General features: G+C 35.8%; 2 protein-coding genes across 2 annotated transcripts; both read left to right on the top strand.

Moving 5' to 3' along the window:
- The first annotated feature begins 1,899 nt into the window (after positions 1-1,899).
- On the top strand, positions 1,900-4,101 carry LOC137715579 (receptor-like protein 2). Its single transcript, XM_068454922.1, has one exon. It carries the CDS (start codon positions 1,906-1,908, stop codon positions 4,099-4,101), a length of 2,196 nt encoding a protein of 731 aa, XP_068311023.1. The 5' UTR covers positions 1,900-1,905.
- A 5,551-nt stretch (positions 4,102-9,652) lies between these two features.
- LOC137714114 (receptor-like protein 2) lies at positions 9,653-12,669 on the top strand. Its single transcript, XM_068453400.1, has 2 exons — positions 9,653-11,874; positions 12,388-12,669. Exons 1-2 carry the CDS (start codon positions 9,653-9,655, stop codon positions 12,599-12,601), a joined length of 2,436 nt encoding a protein of 811 aa, XP_068309501.1. The 3' UTR covers positions 12,602-12,669.
- The last annotated feature ends 243 nt before the right edge of the window (positions 12,670-12,912 follow it).

Here is a 12,912-nt window from a genome sequence, read left to right as displayed (position 1 = left end):
TGTAACTCTCATTTAGCTTAAGTATGTCCACTCTATTATGTCTTACTCTGTTTATCTAGGGCTTTGTGTTTGTTTGGACTTAGACTCATCTATCACAAATTTTAATATTCCCTTTCATTAATAAAATTTTATTCTTGACAAAAATGAACCAAAAATGTTTAGGTCTCATAACATATCAAACTACTCGGCAAAATCTCCTTGATTTTCATAAGTTGTGCAATCATGTTGGTTAAGAACAAAATTGAAACTAGGAAAATTTTAGACTACTCATCAAAAATCCAAAATATGTGTATATGCAGAATCATTGAGAAGGGTTTATATTTTTTTCTGAAAGTAAAAAAAAAGTTCTATTCTTCTAGTTTGCATGGGTTGAAAGTTGGAAGTTGTTGAACGAATCCCAGCAAGAGCAGAAGCCGAAAATTGCAGAGCTCCAACTTTCGCAAGAAAAGGCGGTTTAGGAAATGGGTGGCAGTGGCACCTTAATCCTGCAAATTGGCCACTGCTGCAAAAAAATGAAAACAATCTGGAAATCTAGGAAAACACAAAAGAAAACGGTTCACGATTTTTACTTTTTTCATCAAACATTAAAGTTTAAATTGCAATTATCTTGTTAACATACGTAGACATTCTGGAAGAAACATGTTGCTGCAACAACGTAACAGTTTCTTCTGTTAAATTTTTTGGCAAACAAATGTCTTGATTTACAATTTGTTGATGTCTTGAGGTAGTGAAGAAGTTGAGATTACGCCATGTGTCTCCTCCCATCAATGTATGATTTATTCTCAATGCGTCCTTCACGTATGGTGAATTTTCAAGGTTAACACGTGTACAACACAACGGGATGAAGTGAAGCACATGTGACCATTTGACTTCACATGTGGGATAATCGGCTCTGATACCATGAAGAAGTTGAGATCCCTCCATAAAACCAATTGAAAATATGAGGAATAACCCAACTTACTTATAAGCCCATGCAAAGTCTCTCTCCTATCAATGTAAGATTATTCTCAACACGTATTGCCGTTTTTCCTACTCTTCATTAGTGTAACTGTAACATATTATAAAGCATCTTACCCAGCAAAAAGATAAACAAATGCTCCATTAATTTACCTTGATCATGACTTAAGTAAACCCATTGCGTCCAATCTGATAAGTGGCAAGTGATGTTAGTGTAATTTCAAAGCATTCTCCATATTTATTTATTATAGATTTGAAATTTCAAAGTCTAGACAAAGAAAAAAACATAGTCGTGAAATAAGTCGACGGATGATAGGTCTATGTCATGCTATATTCTGTAATTAATACGCGTAATTGTATTATTACTTTTTATAAGAGCGATACTTAAATTTTAAAGAGGAAAAATTGAGCAAGTAACCTTCTCTTTCATGTAAGAGTACTTACACGTTGTTAAATCATAGAAATTTCACTAAATTAATTAATTAATGAGCCTCTCACTTTTACTTCTTATACTTAACTACACAACTCTCCTGTTTAATTGAATTTCCTTAACTTGATTGCATCAAAAAAATTGTCAAAGTGATTAAAAGTGCTTCTACTTCACACTCAAAGGTCTTCTAAAAAATTTATCAAACAACCATGTTTCAAGACAAAAATGCTTTTAGCTCTTCCAAAAGCACAAGCGAAAAGTCAATGTAGACCTTCTATTACGTTGCTGCAACCCATGATTAGACACCCTCCATTGTTAGTGACGTCCCATTTCACTCAAGTCTCCAAATAGCGAAGACTGAGAAATTCAAACACTGAGCACAAGAGTACAAACCATTAACTAATTACCTTCTTCCCTTGGTTAATTTCTACCTCCTTTGGTTCAAACAAAGAAGTGTATATATACCCCCCAAACGATGTGAGCAATATAACTCCGGTACAGCCATAGGGAAAAACGCCATGCCGGAACCTAGTCATATAATGCCTCATGGAGTCCTTTTCCTGTTTTTTGTGTTCTCTGCTTTCATTTCTACAAACCATGCTTGCAACAAGGCAGATCACAACTCTCTTTTGTCATCTTTCAATATGTCTTCTTCTCGTTTAAATTGGTCTTACAGTGATTGTTGTCACTGGGAAGGCATCGCTTGTGATGCTGATGGTAGGGTAACACATGTTTTGTTGCCCTCTAAACAGCTCCAAGGAGGCGTTTCTTGTTCTCTTGGAAACCTCACACGTCTTTCGCACCTCAATCTCTCCCACAATCTGCTTTCAGGTCCTCTTGAAGCTGGACTATTGTTGTCCTTGAGTCGCCTTGAAATCCTTGATTTGAGCTATAACCTTCTCTCCGGAGAAGTACCATTGTTTCTATCATCTAGTTACATTCAGATAGTGGATTTGTCGAACAATCAATTCAATGGAACAATTCCATCTTCATTCCTCCAGCATGCCTGGAGTTTGAGCAGCTTGAATGTCAGTAAAAATCATTTTACTGGCAAATTACCTTCCTCTATTTGTCTTCGTTCCTCTTCGGTCAGAGTCTTGGATTTCTCTCACAACGATTTCAATGGCTCAATTCCTCTCGGACTAGGAAACTGTTTGAAATTGGAAATCTTTCGCGCAGGCTTTAATACTCTCTCTGGGACTCTTCCTAGTGATCTCTTCAAAGCTTATGCGCTTCACGAAATTTCGTTACCTTCCAATCTTCTTTTCGGTCACATTAGTGACAACATTGTCAATCTCACCAGCCTCACAATCCTAGAGATTTACTTCAATCATTTGAGTGGCGCACTTCCTTTCCATATCGGGAAGCTCTCCAAATTAAAACTCATGCTCCTTCATTTCAACAATCTTGAAGGTCCTCTGCCACCATCTTTGATGAATTGCACAAACCTTATCGAACTCAATCTTGAATCCAACCATTTAGATGGAAATATCTCGGAGCTAGATTTTTCCAAACTTGATCAACTTATCAAGCTTGATCTTGGGAGCAATTACTTCTCCGGTGTCATGCCAAAAAGCCTTTACTCATGCAAGTTTCTGAAAGCAGTTCGCCTGAGCGGTAATTATCTAGAGGGACAAATACAACCCGAGATTGTTTCGTTGAAATACCTATCCTTCCTCGCACTTGGTGGCAACAGACTCACCAATGTCACCGGCGCTCTGCATATATTGATGCGTTTCAAAAGTCTCAGGGTGGTCATGCTTCCACATAATTTTATAGGTGAAGAACTGCCGGATGGTGATGCTATGATTGGTTCTGGGTTTCAAAATCTCCGCCTTTTTGGCTTATCGGACTGCCAACTTAAAGGTCATATTCCGGTGTGGATGTCAAAGTTCAAGAAACTCGAAGCCCTTGATTTGTCTTCCAACAGACTCACAGGCTCAATACCTCCTTGGTTGGGAAGTCTTCCCAGTCTTTTCTTCATAAGCTTGAACAACAACTCACTTTCTGGGGGACTTCCAAAGGAGCTTTTCTCACTACAAGCTCTTGTATCCGAGAAGCCTGCCGCTCAAACAGATAGTGGTGATGTCGAGCTACCTATCAACACGCAGCGAACAAATGCATCTGTCACAGCTCTGCAGTACAACTATGTGTCCAAATTGCCGCGAGCAATTTACATCCGGAATAACAGTCTAAGTGGCAACATTCCCGTTGAGATAGGCCAGTTGCAAAACCTTCACGAGCTGGATCTCAGCGTCAACAACATCGTTGGCAGCATTCCAGACCAGGTATCTAACCTCACAAACTTGGAGAGACTAGACCTCTCAAGAAACCATCTGTCGGGCGGAATCCCAGCTTCACTATCAAATCTTCATTTCTTGGCTTCACTTAGTGTTGCATACAATAACCTCCAAGGACAAGTACCGTTAGGCACTCAGATCCAAGGCTTCGATGCCACTGCCTTTGAGGGCAACCCGGGACTTTGCGGTTCCCCGCTTCCAAACAAATGCCAGCAGAACACAAGTGATAATGCAACCAAGAACATGGAAGATGTGCATGGCAATGGGAATGAAATTCCATGGTTTTATATTTCAGTGGCTCTTGGTTTCATTGTAGGATTTTGGGGAGTTTGTGGCTCTTTAGCTTTGATCACGTCGTGGCGATATGCGTATTTCCAGTTCCTCTCCGATGTTAAAGATCGCTTCATACGTTGATCAGTGTAATTTTTCAGTGAGAAATAAAGGACGTATTAACCACATTGCTGCTGCATACAAACAATCTAACAACTGAGTAAAACAAAAAGGGAATTACCGTTATAAGGTTAAACGTGCATCCAACTTTCCTAACTAAATTCATACACAAATGTCTTCGAAATGCAGACAAACGAGCTCATGCAAGGGAGGACACTCTAACATGAACAAGATGGGTGTATAAATCTACGCTCAAGTACAAATACACGTGATTACTACGTGAAGTTGGTGCAAGGCACATCACACTTCAGTCTTGAAAGCTAAATGCAACTAGTACAAGTTGGAACTACATAAATCTAACGTGCAGTGTGACCATACACGGAAGTTGGTCATGATCTCAAACAGTACTATAGATATCGGTTTAACATACATGATGAGATAATAAAAATGTATGATCATGCCATAATAATGTTCACAAAACACATAAATCATAATGTCTTCAATATATAAAATATTTGGATTCGCTAAGTAAAACATTGACATGATAACAAGATATTTCATAAAAGAGAGATTATATTAACACACCCCAAAATTACTTTTTTCACACCCTTTTAATTTTTTAATATTTTCTATTAAGTGTTAGTGGTGTGTCAAAAAATATTAACAAAATAAAAAGATTTGAAAAAAATAATTTAAGGTGTGTGCGAATATAATTCCTTTTCATAAAAACCCTTTCGAAAATCATATATCTCGTATATAGGTTGAACCTAAAAGTCCACTCACTGATATGTTCTTGAGTCGTGACCGTCTTGCTATGTCTAACCTCGAAATAAGTCTCTTTTATATGAAATCACTATATTAATCATTATTAATACAAATGATTAATATAAATAATCCACCATCAATTTTTTAAAATCCAACCGTCACAAAATTCTCAACATGCTCAAAAAGAAGCTTGGGAACTTGTCCTAATATAGTACGTTGAACCCATCTCACGAATGTGGCCCACCACAATTATTTATTCTTTTCTATTTTCTTGTTCGAGGGCTAATTTCTTGTTTAATTGACAAGCTAAAGACTCAAAGAGGACTTAAATTTTAGGCAAATGGACAAAGTAATAATTTAATTCAATTAATTACTTTGCATCATTTGGGATTGTAAACATCAGTGCATAACACGTTTTGTTCCAAGTGTGATGGAAGTGCTTTTGAGTCATGGTCAAAAGTGCTGAAGCCCAATCAACATGGTGTTAGTCCTTATTGGTGTAGGTGTAGCTCCTCATGACCGAAAAAAGATGAGGTTCCAATTTCGAAATCAACTATGTCTTACTCTGTTTATGGAGGGTTTTGTTTTTGTTTAGACCTATCTATCACAAATTGTAATATTCTCCTTCATTAATAAAGTTTTATTTTCAACAAAAAAAAAAAACCCACAAAAATGAAAATAAGAAAAGGGTCCTGATTCAATTTGATACTACTCATCAAAAATTCAAAATCTGTTTATGCAGAATCATTGAGAAGGGTTTATATATTTTTATTTTTCAAAGTATATATATATATATATATTAAAAAAATATTTTAAAAAAAACCTAGTGTAAGTTGGGTTTTCACGTCTTCTAGTTTGCATGGATTGAAAGCCGGAAGTTGTTGAACGAATCCCAACAAGAACAGAAGCCGAAAATTGCAGAGCTTTAACTTTCGCAAGAAAAGGCTGTTCAGGAAATGGGTTGCAATGGCACCTTAATCCTGCAAATTGGCCACTGCTGGAAACATGAAAACAATCTGGAAATCTGGAAATACGCAAAAGAAAATAGTTCACCTTTGTGTGTTTTTTTTTTTTTTTTTTTTATCAAACAGTGAAGTTTAAATTGCAATTATCTTGTTAACGTACACAGTGGCGGATCCAGAATTCAATCTTTGGTGGTTTTAATATAAAATATTCAAGGATTTTGTAGACAGAAATAGTGCGCAATGCACAAAATATTTTTCTCTATTTTTTAAATGTAACATTTTGTCGAGTACTTTCTATAGATATGAGCGGCCTTGTTTTGTTCTTTGGAGATTAAAAGTCTTGCTAAAATTTTCAGTGTCAAATTTTCTTGACATGCAATAACTTGAAAGATCTTTCTTGAGAACATAAATTAAAGGGTTTTTTTTTTTTTTCCGCCTAAGATACTCTTAACTTGAACAATGTTCTTTCTTATTAATAATTAAGAGGTGAAGTCATACTAGTAATTTAAAAGGTTAAAAAACATATTTAGCATTCAATACTTCTGCAGGGGATAGAAAAAATGAAAAGGATCCTCGCCGGATCCTTTTCTTGGGGATCCAAGAAATCTCGTAATCGTGTCTGTTTATCATACATCATGCGGTCAAAAATCATGTTAAAATTAAAAATTAAAAATTAAATATAAATAGTACCTAACGAAAATTGACAATTACAGAATTTCCCGAATTCTCAGGAAAATGATCTGACAAGGATCCTTTTCCAGAAAAAAAGGGCAAACGGAAAATTGGGGTAGAAAAAAAATATTTAAATAGAAGATGGTGGGTCCAAATTAGAAAAAGGGATAGATAGAAGGCAAAACGACAATGTCAAAAAGCAGGGTGCAAAAGCACAAACCTTCTTCTTCATTTTGTCAGTTCTGCAACTCAAGCTTTCCGGCGACTAAAACCCAAGGAATGGTGGCTCTTATATCTACTATGTTATCCTATTAATTTTCTATAATTTATCCTATCGAGTCCTTCATGGCCTAGGGTTTAGGGTGGTCCTCTGAGGTTCTTCATAAGCATTTCTTCGATGTACAGAAGTCATGGGACCACCCTGATCCTTATATAGATCCGTCCCTGAACGTACATAGCATGGCATATTCTGGAAGAAACATGTTGCTGCAACAACGTAACAGTTTCTTCTATTAAAATTTTTGGCAAACAGATGTCTTGGTTTACATTTGATGATGTCTCGAGGTATTGAAGAAGTTGAGGTACACCATGCAAGATCCCTTCTTTCATTAGTGTAAGACTTATTCTCAACATGCTTCCTCATGTATAGCGAATTTTCAAGCTTAACAAGTAGACAACACAACGGGATGATGTGGAGCGCGTGTGACCGTTTGACTTCACATGTGAGACAACTTACTTTGATATCGTGTAGAAGTTGAGGTTCCATCATAAAATCAAGTCATACGGGGAGTAGCCCAACTTATTTATAAATCCATGCAAGGTCCCTCTTCTTATTAACGTGGAACTTATTCACAACAGGTATTGCCGTTTTTCTTACTCTGCATGAGTGTAACTATAACATATAATAAAACATCTTACCCAGCCAAAAAGATAAACAAAATGCTCCATTAGTTTACCTTGATCATGACTTAAGTAAACCATTGAGTCCAATTTACCGATAAGAGAAGAAAAATCAAACTTAGGTAAGTGGCATGTGATGTCAGTGCAGTTTCAAAGCATTCTCCATTTTGATTATTATGGATTTGTAATTTCAAAGTCTAGACAAAGAAAAAAATATAGTCATGAAATAAGTTGATGGATTATAGGTCTACGTCATGTTACATTATGTAATTAATACACGTAATTGTATTATTTCCTTTTATACGAGAGATGTTCAAATTTTAAAGAAGAAAATCGAGCAAGTAACCTTTCCTTTCATGTAACAGTACTTTCACGTTGTTAAATCATGAAAATTTCACTAAATTAATTAATTAATGAGCCTCTCACTTCTACTTCCTATATTTAAGGAAAAATTAGTATCCAGTTCCTATTTACTAATGTTTATTGACTTTTTTAGATTTTGATCAAAGTCTCTAGCATTAATGTAATAATGAATTTACATATCAGTTACATAATTTTTTAAAATAAAAATTAATAATTGATTTAGAATTTTAATTCTCACACCTTTGTTAAACTCCTAACTAATTTTCAATTCAAAACATTTCCAAAATAAATAAATAAAATAGAATAAATTTGTAGCCATTAACTTTTTTAAAAAAATGTTTTCAATTTTTTAATCTTATATGTACCCATTCATGTAATTTTTTTAAAATTTTAATCTTAAAATGTATTCATTCTTAAATATACCAATTTGTTATATGTAAAATGTACGCTTTTTTTATATAAAATCTATTCAACTTTTTTTCTAATCCATTTTTAAACTTATATGGGTACATTCTTTTTTCTTTGATTTGAGAATGTATCCATGTCAAGTTTAATCGAAGAAATTTACTAATGTTTAAGCTTAATATCATTTTTTTTTTTTTTTGTGATTTTGAAGAATGTACCCATGTTTTGGGTACAATAATTTTTTGGTTAATTTTGATGCATGTACCCATGTACACACACACACACACACACAATATTATATTTATATTCTAATATTTTTAATCCCACAAATTATGATTTTTTATTTAAAATCTCATTAATATAAACAACTATAAATTTCAATTTTTAATTTAAAAAATATAGTAACATACATAGAAATAAATTATCATATTAATTTCAGATATTTCAATCAAAAATTGAAAACTAACAAGATTTCTGTCAAGGAATATTAATAACTAAGGATCTCACCTAAAATCTCTCTATATTTAACCATACAACTATCCTATTTGGTTGAATTTCCTTAACTTGATTGCATCTAAAAATTGTCAAAGTGATTAAAATTTAAAAGTGCTGCCACCCATGATTAGACCCTCCATTGTTAGTGACGTCCCATTTCACTCAAGTCTCTATAAAGCAAAGACTGAGAAATTCAGACAATGAGCACAAGAATTCAAACCATTACCTAATTACATTCTTCCCTTTGTTAATTTAATCAACACGCAAAATGATTTAAGTCCCTGTAAGTGTGACTCTTTGAAGTCTTTTGTTTGTTGTTTACTACTAAAGTCAAAACCAAACGAAACCAAATCTCTTCAAATCCATAGATTAACATATAAAAGAATCCTTACCTTGAAGATGGAAAGAAATTCTTTTTGGATCCCTTCCTCCTAATTCACTAAATCAAGGAATTCAAACCATTGAAATTTGATCTAACGACTAAAATTATTATAACTTTTAAGGTAGGCCCTTGTTTGTAGCCGTTAGATCAAATTTCAATAGTCCAAATCCTCTAATTTGTTAGATTAGGAGAAAGGGATCCTCTCCGGATCCATTCCCTCGAAGATATTGAGAAATTGCAAACAAATATTATATATTGATGCATTGAAAAGCTTGCAAGTTGCAACTTAACAATGTTCATGTATAACTGTCATGGCTTCCAAAAGATGTATGTACTGCACAAAGTGGTGCACATTTGACCTATGGCTTGTTTGGATATGTTTTTAAAACGCTTTTAGAGAAAATATTTTTAAATTCTAAAAACACTTTAAGTGTTTTCTGCTTCTTCCAGAAAACACGTTAAGTGTTTTTCCCAAGATTTACTTACATTTTTATTAAGGATTGATTCTAAAAATATTTTTACTAAAAACGCTTTCAGTTTTTTTAAAAACACATTTACACAAGTCACTATACGTTTACGTCTATATGCGTATTATATATAAACAAACCTGTGAGAATCTTAACCTAAGATGGATCATTCAATCTCTCATGGCTTCCTCTTCATCCTCTTCATCCTCATATTCAATTCCATTATATCTACGAATGATGCATGCGATCCAAGCGAACGCAACGCACTCACGACCTTCTCTCGCTCTCTGTCTTCTCCTCCATTGAACTGGACTACTGATTCAGTTGATTGTTGCCAGTGGGAAGGCATCACTTGTAATCAGGACCGTTGGATCACACGATTGCAGTTACCATCCAAAGGCATCAATGGGGGTATTATTTCTCCCTCATCACTTGGAAATCTCACGCATCTCACACACCTCAATCTCTCCCACAACTCACTTTATGGTTCACTCGAAGCTGGATTCTTCTTGTCCTTGAATCGAATTGAGATCCTCGATTTGAGCTATAACCTTCTCTCTGGAGGACTCTCACTTTCTCAGCTTCCAAGTATTGTACAGATTGTTGATTTGTCCAGCAATCACTTCCATGGAGAAATTCCATCCTTATTCTTTGGACATGCTTCGAATATGACTAGTTTCAACGTCACGAACAACAGCTTCTCAGGGTCCATCCCGTCCTCTATTTGTCTTCATTTGTCTCCCTCGATTAGACTATTCGATTTCTCCCTCAATGAATTCAGTGGCAATATTTCTCGCGGACTAGGTGCGTGTTCCAAACTACAGGTGTTTCGAGCTGGTTACAACAACCTCTCGGGACTACTTCCAGATGACATCTACAATGCTACCACACTTAAAGAAATTGCGTTGCCTCGCAATTCGCTACACGGTGCCATAAGCGAAAGAATTGTCAACCTCACCAACCTTGCATTCCTTGACCTCCAGTCGAACGGATTGAGCGGTTTTCTCCCTGTAAACATCGGTAAGCTGTCCAAATTACAACACATCTTCCTTCAATTTAACAGTCTAAAAGGCTCTCTGCCCCCATCTTTGATGAACTGCACAAACCTTATCAAACTGAATCTCGGAATCAACCTTTTTGAAGGAAACATCTCAACCCTTAATTTCTCCAATCTTGCTAAACTAACAATACTTGATCTTGGCCATAACAACTTCACCGGTTTCTTGCCAACAAGCCTTTACTCATGCAAGTCCCTGAAAGCAATTCGAGTGAGCAAAAACAATCTAGAGGGACAGATACAACCCGAGATTCTTTCACTCGAATCCTTGTCCTTCCTCTCCCTCAGCTACAGCCGATTGACAAACATCACGGGGGCAATGAAGATACTAATGCGCTGCAAAAGTCTCAAGGTACTCATCCTTTCGACAACATTTTATGGAGAGAAAATTCCAAGTGATGAAGCAATGGCTAATTTCGACGGGTTCCAAAATCTTCAAATGCTAGATTTGAGTAACTGTCAGCTCAACGGTGAAATACCTCAATGGTTTTTGAAGCTCAAGAAGCTAGGGGTCTTGATTCTGAATTTTAACAGAATCACTGGATCGATTCCTAGTTGGTTGGGGGCTCTTCCAAGGCTCTTTGTTTTAGGATTGGGAGCCAATCGAATTTCGGGTGAATTTCCAAGGGAACTCTGTACACTTCCCATGTTGTTATCCGAAGAAACTTCTCCTCAAGCAGACGATGATGTTCTCGAACTGCCTATCTACACCTCAACCAACAGAACATTTCTGCAGTACAAGTTGTCTTACTTTCCTCGCGTGATCGACATGAGGAACAACAGCATTAGTGGGAGAATTCCCATTGAGATAGGCCAGCTGCAGCTGCTACAAACGCTGGATCTTAACATGAACAACTTTTTGGGCGAAATCCCAGAGCAAATATCCAACCTCAAGAACTTGGAGGAATTAGACCTTTCCATGAACCATTTTTCCGGAAAGATCCCATTGTCATTGGCAAGCCTTAGTTTCTTGAATTCTTTCAATGTCTCGTACAATAGTCTTGAAGGATCAATACCGACCGGCACGCAGCTACAAAGCTTCAACGTCTCTGCATTCGAAGGGAATCCAAAACTTTGCGGCCCTCCACTTCCGAAGTGCTTGTCAAGTAATGGGTATGATGGAGAGAATAAGAACAGCCAGGATTTGGACGACGACGAGGATCAAAGTCTATGGATTGGGTTATCCGTTGTGCTCGGTTTCGTTGTAGGGTTCTTGGGATTCTGCTGCCCTTTGCTTCTCAAGAGGACATGGAGATATGCATATTTCCAATTCCTAGACAATGTTCAGTTTAAGCTCTATCTGGTGCAGAGAAAGGTTAAGCGAAGGTAAGAGTGTTATACACTTTTTTTAATTTATTTATCAAGTTTTTTATTCTTTTTCCTTGTTTTGATGAAGTAAATCGTGTGAGATTCTAAATGTTATCGGGAGTATATTTTTGCCTTTGTCTCTCACCATTCATGTGACAAGTGAGACAGAAACTGAAATATTCTTTTATTACATTCAAGTTTTTCTAGTTCGGTGACGTAAGTCTGTCGAGACTCTTACACGTAACTAGGAATATATTTACGTCTATGCATTCAACTACTAGCCTCACATAAATATCATGAGTGAGATAGATACGAAATATATCCCTAGTTATACCCAAATTTTTCTTGACAAGATTTTGACATGTAAATGGGGATATAATCTCGTATTTGTATCTCATTATTTAGGCAACAAATGACAAATAGAGACAGAAAATATCCTCATTTACACCTGAATTTTACTCATTTTTTTTTTTTTTTCATGATGCGTAATTACTTTTTTCACCCTTGTTCCACTTGATTAATTAAACATAGGATGAAGATTAACAAGCAACCCCAAGACCAAGTCCAAGTCTCAAACCGAAGGGGAGAAGTTGGAAGCAGCAGCCATTCACACGCTGAGGGTGACAGTAAAAATTGCACAGAAGATGCAAGCCTCAGTAACTCTTTCATGGTCCCTCGCAAACAGGACTGCTCTACCTCCGTCTTCAATGATCCAATCAAAGAAGAAATACAAAGTATCAGTTGAGCAGCTCTTTTATTTTATCTTTTATTTACGGTTAGGGATGTCCTTCTTTAGATACGAGTGAATTAGAGCGAGAAAATCGAACACAAAATTTCAGATGTACCATAACTAAAGTTGTAGAACAGAATTTTTAAAATCTCTTTAATGTAACAGTTTTTTTTTTTTTTTTGTCCCCGTCAAACTATCAATCATCATCTAAAAACATGTTTCAATAATTCTCAGAAAGTTTGATAACATAATTTGTCAGACGAATTTACACTAAACTAAATGTAGTATAAGTTACACGTTTAACCCAAAAAAAAGTCCCATAACTT

Source organism: Pyrus communis, chromosome 14 (assembly GCF_963583255.1).
Source record: "Pyrus communis chromosome 14, drPyrComm1.1, whole genome shotgun sequence".
NCBI classification, from domain to species: domain Eukaryota; kingdom Viridiplantae; phylum Streptophyta; class Magnoliopsida; order Rosales; family Rosaceae; genus Pyrus; species Pyrus communis.
This window is presented reverse-complemented; position numbering and strand designations above follow the sequence as displayed.